The sequence below is a fragment of the Xiphophorus hellerii genome, chromosome 8, assembly GCF_003331165.1.
Source record: "Xiphophorus hellerii strain 12219 chromosome 8, Xiphophorus_hellerii-4.1, whole genome shotgun sequence".
In the NCBI taxonomy this organism is placed as follows: Eukaryota; Metazoa; Chordata; class Actinopteri; order Cyprinodontiformes; family Poeciliidae; genus Xiphophorus; species Xiphophorus hellerii.
The window spans coordinates 21774206-21791144 of NC_045679.1; the positions used below are offsets into that span (position 1 = coordinate 21774206).

Consider the following 16939-nt stretch of genomic DNA (forward strand, 5'->3'; position numbering starts at 1 on the left):
AGATCTATTCTCTACTGAATATGTATCGTAATCATCTCTTTAGTCAAATAACATTTTAAATGACCCGCTATGCACCACCAGGTCTCTGCATGCGATTGCTATCAAGTAGATCACAATCCAAATTCTTGTTTTTGCTTCTCCAGTAGTTGCATGTTTTTTCAGTATCTGTTCAGAATTTCACTGAAATATGAAGATTGATATCACATAGTCACGGCTGAGTTATAACTCACGGCTGAAAAATGGAAAAAAAACAAAAAACAAGGAAAAGGTGAGCGCAACTTGTAGATGCAAAATTAAAAGAAGCGTCTCTCCTTTCCATTTTTTTTTAATACTCTTCTTGGAGAGTTACTTTTATTCCTTTGAACACCTGCTTGACTGTTGATCTACCCGTATAGATGCACAGTATCTACTTAGAAATTTATGTCTGCATCAGGTCCAGTCCTATCAGCGCAGAGTGAGATGGAGACAGACGGCGAGGTTCGATAGGAACCCGGTTACGAACGAGAGCTTGGGAACGTGTGGAGGAGTAATGGATTGCGAGCGTGTCTGCGCTGCTCTCTGCATGCCGTTAAAAGAGTCGATCTGATAGCCAGTCTGGGACATAATACAGTCTGAGACATTAGGTCCCATATAGGCTTCATTCCCCCCGGGGTCTTTCAATACCCCGACTTGCTGAATGTGCCACACCAGACCGTGTTCTCGCCCAACGCTCAAGATAACATGAATTAATGTAGTGCAACTCCAAATAACAGCGGCTCTAAAGTCTGTCAAACCGGGCTGCTCCCGCTGTTTATCAGGCGCGGCATCGGCGCGTCGCAGTGCATGTGCAGTTGTGTTAATCTTCGTAGAGTAGATAATGGCCTCTTTGCGCTGCTTACTTGGCTTCAATAAACAACAAGGAACTTGAACCAAATGACCGAAGTTTAATGTGCTGACATAACTTCCAGCAGCAAATGCTTTTCATCCTCAAGAGAACGACGGTATAAAGCAGGAGGAGGCCGGGTGTTGAATTTTTTTTTCCCTGTTGCTCTGAATACTCCCTTGGCCAGTGTTTGCACATCATTTTGGTTTGATGCAACAATCAATGTGCTTTCTGCTTGCAGAGCAGCAGACCAATTTCTTGTTAATATTGCCCTCTACTAAACAAACACACTCGTCTGAACAGGCCCAATGCGAATTAGAGTTCAAACAAGCACACATTTTGCGGCGGCGGCTGAATTATGTTACGCCAGTCAAAACAAGGGATATTTAGGAAACTTTGATACATTTCCTTGAACATATTTAGCAGTACAGCTAAAGAAGATGTGATGTCAGATGAAAAAGAAATGTAAAATTTGTCCCCTGTGGTTCAGGCGTGGTAGTATTTTAATGGTTTAGAATCAAACAGGAATTGTCATTAAAACACATTCCAGGCTTTCCCTATGTGCTACAAGCTAAACTATCAACGAGTCCTACAAAAACCAAGAGCAAACTTGATAGCTTTAGCTTAGCAAAATGCAGCACATAAGTACTGTTTTAGCAACATTTTATTAGAGACAATTGCTAAATGTGCAAAGTCAGATGTGTCTTTAGAAACAAAGGGCCGTCGGTGAAGAAAAACTCACGCTGTGGCCTCTGGACCATTAATGGGGAGTGAATTTGAAGGGCGGTAGTCACATGACTCATGAGGACCATGTGATGCTGCTAAAACATTGTGTAATTTTGCTGAAATGAAAAGCTGATGGGTTCTCAAGCATATATGCAACACTGACTTTAATGAAGCATCTGACTGAAACTTTGTATAGGCAAATTCCTCTTCTTGAGTGACCTGCACTGGCACCAGGGATAAAATCTATCCTTAGTCTTAGTATAAAAGTTCAGATTCTACTTTCACAAATGATTGAATTCTTTTTGTTGGTGTCTTGCATCTTCTTTTTTTTGTCTTCATAAAATATTACAATGCTGAAAATCCTTTTATTGTGAAACGCAATAAAAGATTAGATTGTGCCTCAGCCAATCAGCTTTTACTGCCCAGCAAAAATCATTCACCCTAAAGGAATGAAAAAGAAGAGAGAACCCAACTCCAATAACAAAGATGAAAATAAGATTCACCATTAAAAAAAACAGCACTGTATGGTAAATAAAATGAGGAATAACTCATGCATGCAGGTCTTGCAAGATTATATGACCATTATTTCCAAAGCTTTGATGGAAATAAAGGAAATGAGCAAATTCTTTAAAAAAGCTAAGGGTCTGCACATTAGCTTGTCATGGGACTTGATTTCTCACTTGACCTGAACAGATTTGGTTTGCCTGTTTAAGTTCGTAGGGTGAGTAATCCCGCTTAGTTAATTTTTTTTTGACCTATTCCAATCTTCGTCAACCATTCGGTCCAACGGCAGACCGGTCAGGGTAAAGCCGTGGAGGAGCACACATTTCGTGCATCAACCTCCCATCTGTCGACTGACATCCAAACAGTTGGCTGACGGGCGGCAGGAGAATACAGACAATAAACACAAACGTCTGGCTAGCAGCAAAAAGTCAGGAAAAAATGGAAGTTTGAGGGGAGGCAGGGGAAAGGGACAAAAGGGGTTGCTGTCAGATGGTACTGGTGCAGAACTGCGGACGTGTGAGCTGTGCTGACATGTAGCTACAGGCTTCGGTAGCCAATCAGGTCAGACGGGGGGATCCAGCAGAACAAAGTTAATTTGATACCGAATGTGGAGGGGGGATGTCTAGAGATGAAGACAGATGCAGAAGCAAACACGAGAGTCCAAATGTCCAGATGCTAATCTGGTACCCTTTGGACTTACACATGTATCACACGCAGATTAAAGTTCATAATCAAAAGCTTTTTTTCCCTGTTCATCAGTCCTTGGAAACGGAGTTTTGATTGGCTGCGAAAAGGAAAAGGAGCATAGAAATGTATGTTCGAACCAATGTCTGACACACAAGTTGATGCATGTTCAATGCATTAGTCAGACAAGATATCTGTCCTCTTTTTAGGTTTTCTTGTCACCAGTCTGATGTGCACTATACAAAAGAGAGCTTACAGGGAGACAAAAGAAAAGACGGATGCTACTTTAAGAATCGCTGTGCCAAGCAAGGCAGAAGCTATGGTTCGACGGCTTTCACAAACAGAAAAAAAAACCAAAATGAAAAGGAGTTAGATCTATAGAGAGAGGCAAACATTAACTAAAGATAGAGCAGGGCTCTGCACAAAGCCAGCCTTTCATTTGCAGGGAGCAGGGAGGCATTTGAATGAACGAATGAGACGCGTTATAAAAACAAGGACAAACCTCTACACAGAGAGAGAAAAAGGAAAAGGATGCTAAATGATCAACCATGCAGGCCCCAGGATAGGAGTCCGTCAAGTCGCCTGACTCACACTACTGGCCGACATGCTGTGCTCTGGGATGAGAGGCTGGCTAGTAACCGAGCTCAGGTGGTGAAAGAACAACGCAGCCACCGAGCCAGGCTGTCTGGTGTAAAAAAAAAAAAAAAAAGAAACACACACCTACACATACACGCACACCTACGCAGCTTGATTAAAGCGAGAGCGCCGACTCCCTTCTAAGCAGGGAGCTAATTCGGTGTAACATCTGCTAGGATGCTCACTGCTGGAGAGAAATACGGAGAGGCGCGAAGCTGCACCAGCGCGGGTGGACTGGGGCTTAGCTCCCAAGTTGAGAGTTGATTGAGAGAGAACAGAACAGCTGGCTGCAAATGTGATCAAACCAGCCAACTGCAAAGGACATCAATACCCAGTGACGACCTGCAAGGGCTGTTGAATTCTTAAACATGTGTGATCATCTCCCACATTACTTTTCTCTCCTTGAGTTTTTGTCTAACAACTCGTTCTGTTTCGGGGTTTTTTTAAAAAAAATGTATTTACCCAGACATTTTGTTCATGCCAGAGGTAATCCAACTTGGGGATTCGGAAGGAATACAGCAGCAGAGAGTTTATAATGAGGTCACAGGTCACGCTAATGAATGACTCTTTAAGCCAGAGCTAAGGTCAAATGTCACACTAGGGATCACCAAAGCATTATTGATCCAACTGAAGACAACAAAAACCATCGAAAACGATGGAACATGATCAATGCACGTTGATAGTCACGCCAGTCTGGTAGGATTATACTTCTTCCAGGCACAGATGTTGACTTAAAGAGTCCAAGGCCAAAAAAATATCTAGAGACGGTACTAAGCTGATTACACAATGAACCAGACTCTTCTTTAGAGCTTCAACTTTTAAAATTGCTTCTTATACTGCCTTATGTAAGGGATTTAATAATTTATTACACTGGGAAGACGTTCCAGGCAAGCAAATAAAGGTACTAAGACCCATTACAGCTTCCACCACCACAAAGACATATTGATATTTCCTTTTCTCTGTGTCCCGCTTGGCTTCATTAATAAAACTCAACATTTGTTTTTTTCTTTCTTTTTTTTTTCCTTTTCAGCTTAGGCACAGAGAAAAAAAAATCAACACTGAATATATTTTATTATTCTTTAATAAGTTACAACAGAGAAGTGAAGTAAACTGAACACTGAGTCGAGCATAAACATTAGCATCGACTTAGACTGACATATTTTTGCTTTTGGTATGTTTATTTGCACCACGTTCGCTTGTATGTAGGACAAGTCCAAAAAGAGAAAGAAAAAAAAAACCTAAACTTCGCATTGCTGTTTTTTAAAGATTTTTAAATGTGAATTTTCACATTATCACCATGGAAAGCAACAGTTAGCTTCTGCAAAGGAGGCTTTCACATTGTTATTTTTCCATTATCCAATTATGCGTCATTACAGAAACATTTTTTCTTTGGAAACCATCTTTATAAGTCTGTTTCTACCAAAATTTGGTGCTACCATGTGGAAAGCTGGTAAAAGCAACAGTTTTCCCAGGTCGCTATGGTGTTGGTCCTTAAAAATAACCATTTACCTTTTTTTTTTTTTTAAATAATGCAGTGTCTGCATGTGGATGTCTGGTGCAAATACAGCATGAAAAAATCTACTTTGCAAAATGTTTGGCCTGGTGTGAATCAGACAGATCACTGTCTTTTCATATTAAAATTCTCTAGCTTTTAGAAAACAATGTTAAACTGAGAAAATTACAGCAAAGGAATCTTCAGAAACTGTTATCCTTGAAGGTGAAATAATTTGCAACTCCCCTGACCCCCTCCCAAAAAAATGTGTTTTTTGAGGCCTAAAAATGGCAAAAATGATTCAAATATCAGAAGACTCTTCAACTTTTGTATTCGATCTAGAATGAGAAAATCAGATTTCTAATTTTAAAAAGCCCTATTTTATTTCATGACCAAAAATAGCAGAACTGAGCTACGTGACAGCCAATAAAATAATGATTAAGCCATTTCACGATTTTATAGATTGGGTGAGCTTATTATCCCCTCCGTCAGCAAAATATTGTCTGAATCATAAAAAGAAAAAAAAAAATCTCTCCAAAAGTGCTTCTGACACAAATTTGTCTGCAAAGCACCTAAATTCTGCTCAGAAAAAAACACACGGCGGAACGAAAGACAAGGACAAGTGGTCGAAAATGAGGCCAGAGATGAAATGGTTATAACAAAGTGAGACAGGCTGGTGGAAACGTTGGCCTAATTAGGGCCAAAACTGTCCACTTAACTAACTTATCACTGACTTTGGGCCGTTCAGCAATCCTTACAGTAAAAGCCTGAGGGTCTGTGTGTGTCAGCAGTTTGAGACACTGTCCTGTAACATTAGAACCTGAGGAGTTGGAGAAATGTATAACATCTACATGACTCACAAACTGCTGAAGTTGTGCATTAGCATCACTAGCCCATTAGCATTACTTACCCCTCTCTTGTAATGTAGACGTGTGCGGAGGCAAAACGAGTATAAAAGTATTGTTACTTCGACAAAGTCTTTCTTAAATACAAGTCAATTTACTGCTGTGATATTTTACTGAAATAAAAAGTTAGCAGTACCTCAACAAAATTTGACTTTAAGTAAAAGTTAATTACTTTTTTATAAGCAGAAGAAAGTTTTGTTTGTGGTTTCTGCAAAGGAAATAAAAATATATTTGTATCAAACTGTTTTCTTAACTAAAGGCGCACCCTAATATATAAAAAAATGCAGCAGAAAATAACTGTGCTAGCATGCGACATCATGAATATTCGGGAGGTGTTATGTGTAATTTTACTGGGACATAAATCCAAATATTTTCTGCCAGCTGCTGTCTTCACGGTCCTCTACAGCCGATCATCTCCTAAATCTCAGCATCCATCTCTGTCACACCAAACTGTCAGATTTATAAAGGTCTGGTTTCAAGGCTGCACACATTTTACATGAAAACAGTTCCAACAGTTTCAAGTCAATTTATTTAAATGCCAGACAAAAGTGCCAGATTTAGCAGAGCTTCTCTGGACATTTGGGCTGTGTGACATGGTGGAAGGCTGCTGCCATTCCTTCGCCTGCTGGTGGAAGGAAGGCTAACTCACAACAAGGAAAACTTCTGCTGTTTGGAATACTTTTCCATCGCTTTCCTTAAGGCAACAATGTTAATACCTGCCTAAGCAAGAAGTTATAAGTGGCAGTCAATTGCAGGTTTGCTACCAGAGAAGCCTAACTAACCAGACAACGTTAAAAATGCCAAAGCTAATCCCAGAAGCTAAGCTATTTTTACAATAAGTACATTAAAACTACTTGCTAAAAAGTTTGTATTTCTAATCAGGGTAGCGTAATTTAGTTGAAAAATAAAAACAGATATATAAAAGGTTCGTTGCTACAACAGTGCTAATCAGCATGTTCTATTATTCTAGCAGCAGAAGGACCTATTAAAGGATTTCTGTGGATGTTTTTAATAAAAACAGCAAAATCATATTATACACAATCTGTTTTTAAATTGGGGTCAATTCAATATTACCATTCAACTCGAATATATTTAATCAAGGTTCATATTCGGTAAAAAAAATAAATAATAAATAAATAAATAAAAATCCCACACTGCATCAGGCCAATTCATATCACACACAGATGCACACACACAGAAGAATGTTTATATAGTTTTTCCTCCGAGCTTGGCAGTCCCTCTTTGTCTTTCCTCATTAGCCATTATCGATTCGCCCCTTTAGCTGTAGAAGTAAGAAGTAAAACCAGCAACTGCAACAATAATAGGACTATTAGGAGCAAAACATTAGAATGTATGAGTCAGCTCTGGCTGAGAATGCTCCAAGTACACTGGCGTCAGGGAGAAAGCATGTCCATCTATGCCCATGTGCTAATGGGCCAGCTTGCCTGTTTAGAGGACACCGTTGTATTTTTAGGAACCTATGCCTGGCAAAACAGACAAAAAAACAAAACAAACAAAAAAAACCAACTGCTCCTACATCATTTAGAACAAGTTGAGAAAATACATCAATTAGCTACACATCTTTTCTCTTGAGCTTATGCATAAACAGTCTTGGAAGTGGGACGGGCAACATGTGCGGGAGTGGAGGAGATGATGAAGTGCCGTTTTTGACTTCTTGACCTGAATATTCAAACAACCCTTTGGCACCGGACAAAGAAGCAGGACGAGCACTGAAGTTCACGGGGAGGGAAGGGAGGGCAGAGAGCTGCTGCCCACACGGCGAGGCAAAACTCGTACAACAATATCAGAAAACAAACTTCGACTTTCCGTCGGTGCATATATAATTACAGGAGCTAAACAGATGGTGTGATTTTAGCAGACAAGCGGCTTTAAACTGTCAATACCGAGCTCTTGTTTGCAGTCAACAGCCGAGATTCGCCTCTGGCGATGAATTTCCTTTTTTCATCTTCGAGTCTAAACATGTCTCTGTTTTTGCTTCTCCTTGCATCCTTCCCCAGCTCCCGAGGAGTTCTGTACTTTTCCTCTTTTTAATTAACCATCGTGGCATTTCTTCGCATGTATAATTCATGCAGGAACTACTTTATGACATTTAGGCAGCTAAAACCAGGCTGGATGCAGCCCGAGTCGATCGTGGGTGGATGCAGAAGCACAGTTTTTTTTTTTCTCCCTCTTCCGTAAACCGCAACAGCTGGAGCTGCAGCTATCGCCAGCGACAAGCACACGAGCTTGAAAGAGGCATTTTTAAAAAATCAAAAAAGAAAAACGGGGCAAAACACTTACGATTTACTGAAAATGTGAAACATGGTCCCGCGGATCCTCTCTGAGCTCCAAAAAGCGCGACCGAAATTTGGATTTGCATGTCTCACGGCTTCCCGAGCAACTACTGGATCTCTGGGAGCAGAGCCGGAGTCTCTGCCCTCTGACTTCCACCACAGCACTCCCTAAGGATGTCTGCATGCCCCGGACACACCCCTCTCTCCACATCCCAGTTAAAAAGACAGCGCTGTTATTCGGGACAACCCGGTTGTTGTAAGAACTGGTGGCAACATGCTGAGATTAGGTCACCTGTGGAGGAGCTAAAAAAAATAAATAAAATTGCAAGCTTGCCCGCTCACCGACATATCAACACGGCACCTGCATCTTTTTGTGGTCTCATTCAAATGCCTGCAGACATGGCAGTGTTACCTCCCCACGGTTCTATGTTTAGCTTATAGTTTTGCTGAGCTGCTGCGTAATAAGCACAAACGCGGCAGTGACAGAAGAGAAAACAAGAAACTACATCAAAAGGTGAAAGAGGTAAAGGAGATGAGGTTGTTTAGCCTCTAAATATTTCTAGCTACACTGGATCCGTCGAATCGAGTTGGGGTTGTTTTTTTTTCTCATCATCTTTCTTGCCTTTTCTTACGCTGACAGAGGTTCAACATGGGCAGCCAGGAAGTCAGTCCATTCTTTCTCCCCCCCACCCACAAGAGGCAACAATGGCTCAGCCCTTTTCGGTGCCATGCTCTGTGGGAAAATGTTGCTTCCTTAACCGAAGAGAAAGAAATGAAGGAATAAGGGTCGAAAAATGGAAGAAAACAAGAGCGTCAAGGGAGGAACTCGGATGTGAGGAAAGGAGAAGAGAAAGATAAGGCCAGCCAAGTTTGAGAAGGACAAACATTGTGAGGGTTGCTCTCTCACAGTCAGGAAGGGGTGATGTCATAATAATGTAATTAGAGCCGCAGAATGAACCCAACCCAGAAAAAGACATGGTGGAAATAATCCCATGGAAAGTGGTCCTTTTGCATGGAATCCTCTATCTTTTGACAGCTTTTTTATTTAGCTTGTTTTATAGTAATCGTAGTATAATTATGTTATCATCCTTGGGAAAACCACTTCAGCTTATTTTGATCAGAAGCTTGAAATGTTTTTTTTTGTTTTTTTTATTTTTTTATCCAGTTCTACATTTTGAGAACAAAATCCCTTAGCATGTTGTGATAAGAAACATCCATCATTGTGAAACATGGTGCTGCTTTTGATAATCACCATGTCATAAGGAACAGTGAAGTGAATGCAAAAATCACTCATTTTCACTTCACAATTATTTAAATCCTAAAAAAAATCTAATTTTACAACTCAAGCTACTGTCTGACTTTTCTCTTGTTTTGAAATGACAGTATAAAAAATAAAAACCTGACGGACATTGGACACTGGCCTGTCCACACATGAAGAAATTAAGGACATTTGCGAGACATCGCGTCCTCTCACATCTGCAATCCTCTCTTGCAAAGTGTATGAATATAGGGGCAAAAGACAGAAAATATGCAGTCTGCTACAGTTTAAAGAATACAAAAGTCTTGCTGTGATCATGTTTTCATACTTAATGATCACGTGACCGTCTGGGGATGAAAGATCAAAGCTCTATTTATAGTCTATGAGCATTCTCAAGTAGACAAATCAAAAGATAGGTCGGTCTGCCTTACCGGTGGAGTCACTTCAGGTTAGCGAATCTTGATTGCCGCATACACTGTGCAGCATGATATTAAGTAGTGTCATTTTTGCTGCAACATTTGAGTAGCACTTGTGGACATTTCATTGCATCACATAGCCACTATAAGGTGTGATACTATTGCCACAAAGCATTAGGTGGCAAACAACTGGATATGCAGCGTTATCAGATGCGTAAAACAGGCAACGGACTAGTGTCACATACTTAAAGTTCATTATTTTCATAGGCACGCAACTGAACAATCAGGGTGCTATGTTATCTTTCATCTTCAACAAAAGGAGCTAATCTCAGATTGGAATATAAAACTAGTTTAGTCTTAATAGCCAATATACCTGCTTTAGGGTTCCACACGTCCGCAAGCCTAAATGACTTTGGAAATTACAGAAGAATCCTATTATTTCACATACATTTCAAAAAAACAAAAACTTTATTAAAAAGATACATCTGTTTCAGGTAATAAAAAAAAAATCCTACTGCATTGGATTTAAGGTCCTGCTTGTTCTTATCTAGAGTCAACAGGCCTACATGCCACTCTGCTGTAGTGAATGGCTGGGTAAAGGTTAACTGAAAAGCCAAGGCGAAGCTCAGAGACTAAACACTGAGGGAGGGACGAGGCGGGTTGGTGATTTCCTCATTCCTCTGTTCTGGGCTGCGATAATATCCCACATCATGAGATTGTTTGGAGTTTTGGGGAGTAAGTGAGCTTATTGTATCTGTTCAATCTACTTTGTAATCACAAATGTAGGGAGTGGAAAGGATGGAAAAACACCCTTCGGAACAATGTTGTGCTGTGCTACACAAGTTGTGTGGCTTCAAAAACACTGCAGTATCAAGGCATATATGTGCATTAGTCAATGGATAACATTTTGTATACGAGAATGCCTCCATCTATAGTTGTTGACAACAAGAGCACGGCACCGTGAGGTGAGATAAGACTCATTCAGCTGGCTTGTTTGTCTCCTGTCATCATCTGAGCGGCCTCATCGCTAAGATCTTATTCCCTTGCTAACCACCAACCTGCTCAGCATGGCAACACCTGCGTAAAGCGGAGGCACAGGAAAACAGGAAGAGACCAAAAGAAACATGATGGGTGGATACATAACATTCCAGACGAGCTCCCACAGGTCTGCGTGGCGCAGGGGTGGGAGATGGACGGAGCAAACGTGACACGTCTCGGACCGGGAGATGTTGACAGAGGGGGCAGGAGGGAAACAGACAGAAAGAGACATGAAGATGAAAAGAAATGTGTATCCCAGCACTTATTTGATATCCAAGAATTTAAAAAGTAGCCCGAGAAACAATGCTCTGAGATTCAGAAGTAATTAAGACAGCCCTAAAAAGACATTGCTAAATGATCAGGCGGGAAGCGGAGAGCTCACCACCACTGGGAAGCAAGAGCGGACTGGGTATATAAATCAAATTTAGATCAAATCTTTTTTTTTTAAAATTTGTATCTACAAATTTGTTTGAAATAGGGCCACACTAAATTCATAAAATATAAAATTAGTATACTATTGCCATAGCATTTGTTACAATCATCATGTTGTCCTCAACAACCTGTATAAACCACCTCAACAATCTATTTTTTCACCCCCAAGTATAAATCAAACCTTTTTTTCCTCTATTTGCAGAAATCCAAAAGTTTCTTGCACAACTTCACCGACTCCCAAGGTGTGTGAAAAGTGTCAAAGATCTGGTGAGGTGAAGACTCTAAAAACGCTTGAAATACATCAAGACACAAGCCCCAAAAAAGTTTGTCTGATTATAAAGTTGTTTCCTTGAATTTCAAGTGTTGCTGGAGTCTTCACCTCACATTTATTGGCTTTCACATGAAACAGGAAATGAAACAAAGGTTCATAAGGACAAGGAGACAAAAGTTTTTAAAAGGAAACCAGCACAGAGACTTTTCAACCTGCAAATCAATCAGTCCACCTCAGCATTTTTATGTAACAAAGCTGAGAAATGGCTAGAAATTCACCAAAAAACTCAGCTTCAGAAAACCGTGACTTTTCACCTTCGTCAGCTCCACCAGAATGACCAGTGACAAGTTGCTTTTAAATGCCCAAACCTTTTTCATAAAAATCAGCGAATATACAAACAAAAGCATGCAAAATTAGCACTCTCTTAAGGAAGGAAGTGGTTACTGAAGGGACGATATTCAAAGTTAGCATTCTCAAAACTGATGTGGTTTTTATGAAACAGAGGCATGACTGTAGGCAGTGTGTATTTTTTAGGCATTAAGTGCCATTTTACAGCACAATGAAGTAACTATGTTACCTTTAGTTGTTGAAAAAATGCTGTATATATCAAACATAACTTACAAGAAATTCGACTTTGTGACTTGATGCCTTGAAATTGGGCCTTTGTCTCTTTAAGAATCTCTTACTGTTTCTGACGTTCCACCTTCAAAACCTCTCTCATCATGCCGGAAGTATTATTTTAAATTTGCTGCCTTTCATCTTTCTACCCATCTCTGTCATGGAACCAGTTAAATTTGGAAATATTGAAAATTTTGGAAATTTCAAAGACGACGTGTGGATCTGCATGTTCTACTTACAGAGACTAATGTTCATAATCAGCAAGACTAACTTTTGCTAATCACTACAACAAAATGCTAAATGCAGCATAAATCGTAAACCCCACATTCACTTTATTCTTTTTGACAGTAAAATATTAATTATAGTTAATTGATTCCTGCTCAGAGAAAGGACAGTGCCACTAGCGGACATTGGTTGTAAGAAAAGCAGCAATAAAAGTGTAGTCAGTGAATCTTTAGAGGCCATTTCAGTGCAATTTAGATGACTAATACTTCACATTAAAAAAAACCTGTTGTTCAGAGTATGGGATGTATAATTTAACTACATAAGAACCACTTATTACAAATAGGATGGTTTACGTAATTGTTAGATTTGATATCTTTATTGAATCTTTTGATAGGAAATACAATGAAGAAAATACCGTCACTGTTTTATTGTCTGTAATACGACAAACTCTCATCATCTTAAGACTTTATCTGCATCAGCAGCTCCCCATTCTGCGTAAACAACAGATAATGACGCAGCAGTCTCTACTCCCCACATTCCAAGACGGAGTGCTTAATTCACCAAAATTCTTACGAGTCCAGTTCAAAACAATTAGAAACCTATTCTTTCAGATCATTTCTTAGCGTTTCAGAAAGATAAACAAGAAACTGTTGTTCAGTCTCCTCTTCCAGAAGTTCACACATGAAGAGAAACAAGTGGAAGTGGAACCTTAGGAGCCGTTAGAGCTCCCCGTCATTCGTTCTGCCACAGCTTGGCCTTCGTGTCATTTGTCGAGGCAGCCAAATAAATAGGGGAGAGATGAAGCAGTGACAACAACTTCACAGAATTGATTTGGGTAGAAACATGTGACCAGAACAGGGATGAAGTGCAGAGAGCTGTTCTGTGCAGCCCTTCCAACTGAATCCACAACGCGGCCTTCGGGGCAAGTATTGACAACGCCGCTCCATCACGACCATATGTTCCCATTTCACCCTCTCCCACAAGTACATATATATATATATACAGTATATATAGCTGGAATACCTTTCATGGAGAAAAACCATGCTGAACAGTTGTTGTTTTGACAGCTTGCTTATATTTGCTTAAACCTATTTGAGATAAAGCCTGATGTTTTTGTTTTTTTTGATGACTTTGATATTTCATCAGATTATTTGACTCAAACAAACCTAAATCCCATCTTCCCATCTAATGATTAAATCAAATGTATTTCATCTTGTAAGTTTGGTTCGAAATATTAAAAATCGAAAGAAAATTTGACTGAATTGATCTAATAAAAAGACACCAATCAGAAATTCCGGTACAATTTTTATTCTGTGTTTTTCTTACAGCGCTGACTTGCAGACGTAAAATTATAGCCAATTAATATATTTCTCTTTAAGAACTAGAACACCCAAGTACATGGCAAAACATAACAATCTCTGAATGACTGGAACCAGATCATATGTGACTTATTTAGTCACATATGATCTGGTAACTAAAGAATTACTTTTTAAGGTAGATTGCAGCTTGCAAAAAATTTAAAGGTCTGGGTTAAATGGGGGAATGTATTGTGGTAAATTGTCCAGAATTGTTGTGACTCTCTGTGCTAATTGTTTTGAAATTTGAGTCATTTACATGTTATGTATACACCAGCTCTCCATTTTTTTCATGATATTGTATTTTTTTTAAATTTTTTTTATGCAAGTTTATTAATGTACAGTTAGCTATGTTAAGGAAAGCTTGGAGAAAACCCCCCAAAAAAACTAGAACACCCAGTTAAATGTACACCATCTCTTTTAGCATTTAATACAATTATTATTATATTATTATTATTAATGTATAACAACACTCGTATAATTTCATAATGATCCAGTTTTATCTGTACAGCTATTTTGTTTATATATGGACATATCTCAGTTGAGCCTGTTTGTTCTAACTTTAAGCTTCCACCACTTTGTTTTCATTTTCAAACATCTCAGAAAGCAATTATCGCTTCTTTACTCAGTACCAACTTCCACAATGAAGACTGTTGTGGTTTGTGTGATCTTTTAACCACCAATCTGAAAATATTCTTTGTGTTTCCGGTAGACCAGATGATTTTTTCATGTGCCCTTCCGAAACCAGAAGTGGACCTGTTCGTCCTTCAACCTCCAGCCCCTCCATCCAGCCACTCATTCCCTCTCTTCCTCCCTCCTTTCCATGTCCCTGTGTCTGATCAAATGCTCCGCTCCACTTCATCAGCTCCCAGTAAATCAATGTACATCACAGAGATGATCCGCAGCGTGACAGAGTACTTACAGAGAGACACAACACTCAAAAAAAAAAAAAAAAAATACCCCGAGGGAAACAGACAGGAAGCAGCATTGGGAGGACAGATTACAAAGCAGCGCTGTATTCATTCTTGCATAACACGTAACGCACTAAATATATGGGCCAGTACTTAATCACATCACCAGCCGAACGTCCCTGTGGTCATTTTTTGAAGTGAGAAGAAATTGTCTGGAAGGTGCACAAAAGGTTTAGCCACCCAGAATTAACAAGTGCGGAAAATACTAGAGCATAAACAATCGCCGACTGTTGTTTTGTTTCAGTCTTCTTCCTACAGCGACTAGTTCCTTCTATCCTCGCGTCACATTCGGCCTCGCTGTCTCACCCCTTTACCTCATCTGCATGTCCATGAAGTTGCAGAAATGACCGACATCTCTTGTCTACTTGTTACCAAGTCGTGAGTAAACACACACGCACACACACAAAAAACAAACCCAGGCTTCTGAATACAACACGTGAACAGGCTTCAGTATGTACAGTAACATCAGCTCATGCGTACACACTGATATACCGCCCCTGGCTAAGTGGAGAGGAAAACAATGAAAGCTCATAATGTAAACAGCACAAACAGCTATACAGTCCATACATTGAGTGCTCCAAATGCTTTTAGCACAATATGCTGAATTCAAGCGGTTTCTTTTTTATTATTATTATTATTTCTATAAGCCTCAAGAACACAAGACAGCAGCTGAGCTCTGAAACCTCCATCAACAGCATGCTGCGGCAAAACAAGCGCACAAATGATCAACAATCAGACAACCATTACTGGTTTTTCAAAACAGAAAATAGCTTTCTCAGTGGAATCAGAATGTTTTTCAAATCCAAATGTAATTAATTTAAGTCTTTTGTATAAAACTGAAACTAAATTTACCAACTTATGTGATTGGTGCAACATTTCTTTCTATGTTCTAAAGAAGTAAGGAAAAAAGCGAGATTCCACTCCATTTCCACAGAGGGAACTCCTAGATCAATTTGTCTGTATTTAACCGTCTTTCTGTCCTGGAGAAAAAAACAATGATGTAGCATGATATATATAGTTTTTTTTATGTACTCCTAGGTCAGTCCCTATGTGCTCATTTGCTTTTTTAATCCAAAACAAAGTCACTAATGGAAGTATTACTACAAATAACTTTTTCTCTTTTTTTATTCTTTTTTAGAAAGTATGTTTAGTCTATCATGGTCCTGTATTCTCAAATAAAGCCATAACAGATGATTGTCTGTCGCCACATGCTTGCTCAGAATGAGGCTGCAATAAAAAATAAAAAAAAGTTTGTTTTTACTAACTAGCTTTAAATGATCAGCTAAATTTGACTGTAATGTATTAAACTGCTTATTGACGGAACTGGAATAAACGGAACTGTATGTCATTTGTTTTGAATTTGATTGATTGTATTGTATTGAAATTTTTGATTTGAAATTCATTTGGACCAAACTGGATTCAGTGTAGCTGGACTTATCCCATAAAGTTCCTTGAGATGACAGATGATCTTTGTTGGTAACTTTTAAGTTTTCTTTTCTTACTTTGGTAAGTGATTTTATTCAATTAATGTGGTTATTTATAAACACAAACGAAATCACTTTTGGTGACTTTAATCAGATTAGCTCTTAGCGAATCAGGATAGATTTGCATAAATGTACGAAATTCAATAATTAAGCTGTCAAGTTGACTTGAATAGAACAAAAAACCATCAGTTCTGGGGGGGGGAAAATACAAATTGAAGAAAAGCTATTTAAAATCTTGAATTCCTGATTTTCTTAGAGCACAAAAATATCCCTAAAAAAATATATATTACTCTAGTTTTTTGATGATCAAATAAATCCAGTGAAGCTGCATTGACTTAATCAAATATGATGTACAGCTGCTTACAAATTTTCTGCATGTAAGGGTCTCCTTTTACTATTTACATTGCTGTGAACGTCTGAGTCGCCTGCATTCATCAGTCTATTTAGGTTCATAGAAACTTCCAATCAATATCAGGAGAGGCTGATAAAGATTCTGCCATACATTGCAAAAAATTACCCTTGATGCAATGTTTATTTCTTATTAACTCAGAGTTAACCTTCTAAAGTTTGAAGAAAAGGCATCAATTTTGGTTTCACATCAAAGAAGAAACACTGCATCACAATTAAAAGCCACCAACAATAGACTTCCCTCATTGCTTGTTTTTTTTTTTTTTTTAATCTAATTGGACCGAAACTGTTGGCCAGAACCAGCAGCTGACCTCACAATGTGGCCCAGTCATCTGATTTGTGTTAGCTGGCTGCCCCTCC

The 16939-nt window shown here is 39.1% G+C and overlaps 1 protein-coding gene across 11 annotated transcripts in view; it reads right to left on the minus strand.

The window, feature by feature from the left end:
- Positions 1-16939, minus strand: part of dab2ipb (DAB2 interacting protein b) — a 178630-nt gene that overhangs the window by 57572 nt on the left and 104119 nt on the right. Inside the window, exon 1 of one of the 11 annotated variants that reach the window (XM_032569317.1) lies at positions 8111-8375. The exons of the other annotated variants lie outside the window; for them this stretch is intronic. Coding sequence (XP_032425208.1) covers positions 8111-8133 — 23 coding nt within the window. The 5' untranslated portion in view covers positions 8134-8375. Of the gene's footprint in view, positions 1-8110; positions 8376-16939 lie in introns of those variants that run through there. 11 annotated transcript variants of the gene reach the window in all.